The 2,722-nt window shown below is 38.5% G+C and overlaps 1 protein-coding gene across 1 annotated transcript in view; it reads left to right on the forward strand.

Annotated features, from left to right (window-relative positions):
- Positions 1-355: 355 nt before the first annotated feature.
- The window catches only part of lsm8 (LSM8 homolog, U6 small nuclear RNA associated), a 2,689-nt gene continuing 322 nt past the window's right edge, over positions 356-2,722 (forward strand). Inside the window, exons 1-3 of the mRNA XM_062443505.1 lie at positions 356-541; positions 683-723; positions 2,263-2,390. Of these exons, the coding sequence (XP_062299489.1) occupies positions 511-541; positions 683-723; positions 2,263-2,390 (200 nt within the window). The 5' untranslated portion in view covers positions 356-510. The remainder of the gene's footprint in view (positions 542-682; positions 724-2,262; positions 2,391-2,722) is intronic.

The following is a 2,722-nucleotide window of genomic DNA, read 5'->3' on the forward strand; positions in this document are numbered from 1 at the left end:
AGTCATTTTATTGATCCCCATAGGGAGAAATTCATAATTGACATAACAGTATTTCCAATTAAAAATAAAATAAAATAGAATAATATAATGAAATAAAAATAAAATAATAAAGTAAAATAAACAATAAATGCATCTCAAAATATTATATACAATGAATATACTAAACATTAGTGTGGGTGGGAGGTAGTGGTAGTATTTGTTTTTAAAAAAAAAAGAAGAAGATACAACTGGATTTAAAACATTTTAGTTTTCTTTTTAAGTGTGTTGTCGGACTCACCGGATGTGACGTCCCCTGCTCGGTGCTCCTCTCTCCCGCCTGCTCGGTGCTCCTCTCTCCCGCCTGCTCGGTGCTCGATGCCTCCTGCCTGTTCTCCGGTGTGTTGTTAGCCTGTAGCTGCTCTTTACTCTCCGTCACGTTTCTGCAACATTTCCACCTCCAGCTCACCGGAGGAGCCATAAAAACCGACCCAGACACCGGACACAGACATCACACCGAGCCCGGCACCGAGCATGTCCACCGCGTTGGAGAGCTACATCAACCGTATCCTACCGCCGTTAGCCGGCTAGCATGCTAGCATGCTAACTATATGAATGAACGGGTGGAATGCTGTCTGTGTTAGCATAGAGCTAAGTGGTGTTTTTGTGTAGAAATGTGTGATTTCTTTAACTGTGTGTGACTCAGGTACTGTGGCCATAGTCACATCAGACGGCAGGATGATTGTGGTGAGTTTAAATAAAATATTTAACTATTATTTATATAAAATATTTAATAAAGTATTCCTTAGACAATTATGAAGTACTAGTACTATACGATAGTAGTGTTTGGGGTACTTGTACTTTACTGTAGTACAGTTTGAGGTACTTGTACTTTACTGTAGTATTTCCATGTGATGCTACTTTCTACATCTCAGAGGGAAATATTGTACTTTCTACTCCACTACATTTATTTAACAGCTTTAGTTACTTTTCAGATGCAGATTTGACACAATGGATAATATAACAAGCTTTATAAATACAACACATTGTTAAAGATGAAACCAAAAAGCAGTGTGTAGTCGGCTCACATTTCAGATGTCTATGAGTTGTTAACAGCTCCACCAAATAATGATTTTTCCCTCTAAACTTCTCACATGCTTTCATTTCAATAAATGTTCAAATGATCCAATATTTCAGCAAAAATCAAAGATTAGAGAAAAAGTCCAAAAACTGAAAACACATTTGTGTATCAGAACTTAGTTTTTTCTTCTTTCCTCTCCCATTAATCATCTCACCACCCCTCACATTTATCTGCTGACCCTTTGGAGGGGCCCCACCCCTAGGTTGGGAACCACTGGACTAAACTAGCTAACTGTATATAAAGTAGTGTAAACTAGCTCCACCTCCAGCAGCTACAACAGTAACATGCTGCTCTAACACTGATGCTTCACTATTAATAATCTAATGATGTCATAATAATAATATATCAGTCAGAGGACCAAACCACTACTTTACTGTAATACTGCATACTACATCACTATAATACTGCAGTACTTTTACTGTAATACTGCATACTACATCACTCATAATACTGCAGTACTTTTACTGTAATACTGCATACTACATCACTATAATACTGCAGTACTTTTACTGTAATACTGCATACTACATCGCTCATAATACTGCAGTACTTTTACTGTAACACTGCATACTACATCACTCATAATACTGCAGTACTTTTACTGTAATACTGCATACTACATCACTCATAATACTGCAGTACTTTTACTGTAATACTGCATACTACATCACTCATAATACTGCAGTACTTTTACTGTAATACTGCATACTACATCACTCATAATACTGCAGTACTTTTACTGTAACACTGCATACTACATCACTCATAATACTGCAGTACTTTTACTGTAATACTGCATACTACATCACTCATAATACTGCAGTACTTTTACTGTAATACTGCATACTACATCGCTCATAATACTGCAGTACTTTTACTGTAATACTGCATACTACATCACTCATAATACTGCAGTACTTTTACTGTAATACTGCATACTACATCACTCATAATACTGCAGTACTTTTACTGTAATACTGCATACTACATCGCTCATAATACTGCAGTACTTTTACTGTAATACTGCATACTACACCACTCATAATACTGCATACTTTTACTGTAATACTGCATACTACATCACTCATAATACTGCAGTACCTTTACTGAATGAATATAATGTAATGTGTGTGTGGTGCGTTCAGGGCACTCTGAAGGGCTTCGATCAGACCATCAACCTGATCCTGGACGAGAGCCACGAGCGAGTGTTCAGCTCCAGTCAGGGAGTGGAGCAGGTGGTGCTGGGACTCTACATCGTCAGGGGCGACAACGTGTGAGTGATCAAAGAACCAGATATTTTCTAACCCAGTTGTTCATCATTTGTGCCAATGTCCTAAAACAGTCAGGAGCCCAAATGAACAGTGAAAGTGTGTTTTTCTGTCTGTAATGATGATTCCTCCTGTTCATACTGACCATTAGAAGATCCCTTCATAATGCACTTGTGTGTCTCTCTCTCTCTCTCTCTCTCTCTCTGTGTGTGTGTGTGTGTGTGTGTGTGTGTGTGTGTGTGTGTGTGTGTGTGTGTGTGTGTGTGTGTGTGTGTGTGTGTGTGTGTGTGTGTGTGTGTGTGTGTGTGTGTGTGTGTGTGTGTGTGTGTGTGTGTGT

This window comes from Scomber scombrus, chromosome 22 (assembly GCF_963691925.1).
Source record: "Scomber scombrus chromosome 22, fScoSco1.1, whole genome shotgun sequence".
In the NCBI taxonomy this organism is placed as follows: Eukaryota; Metazoa; Chordata; class Actinopteri; order Scombriformes; family Scombridae; genus Scomber; species Scomber scombrus.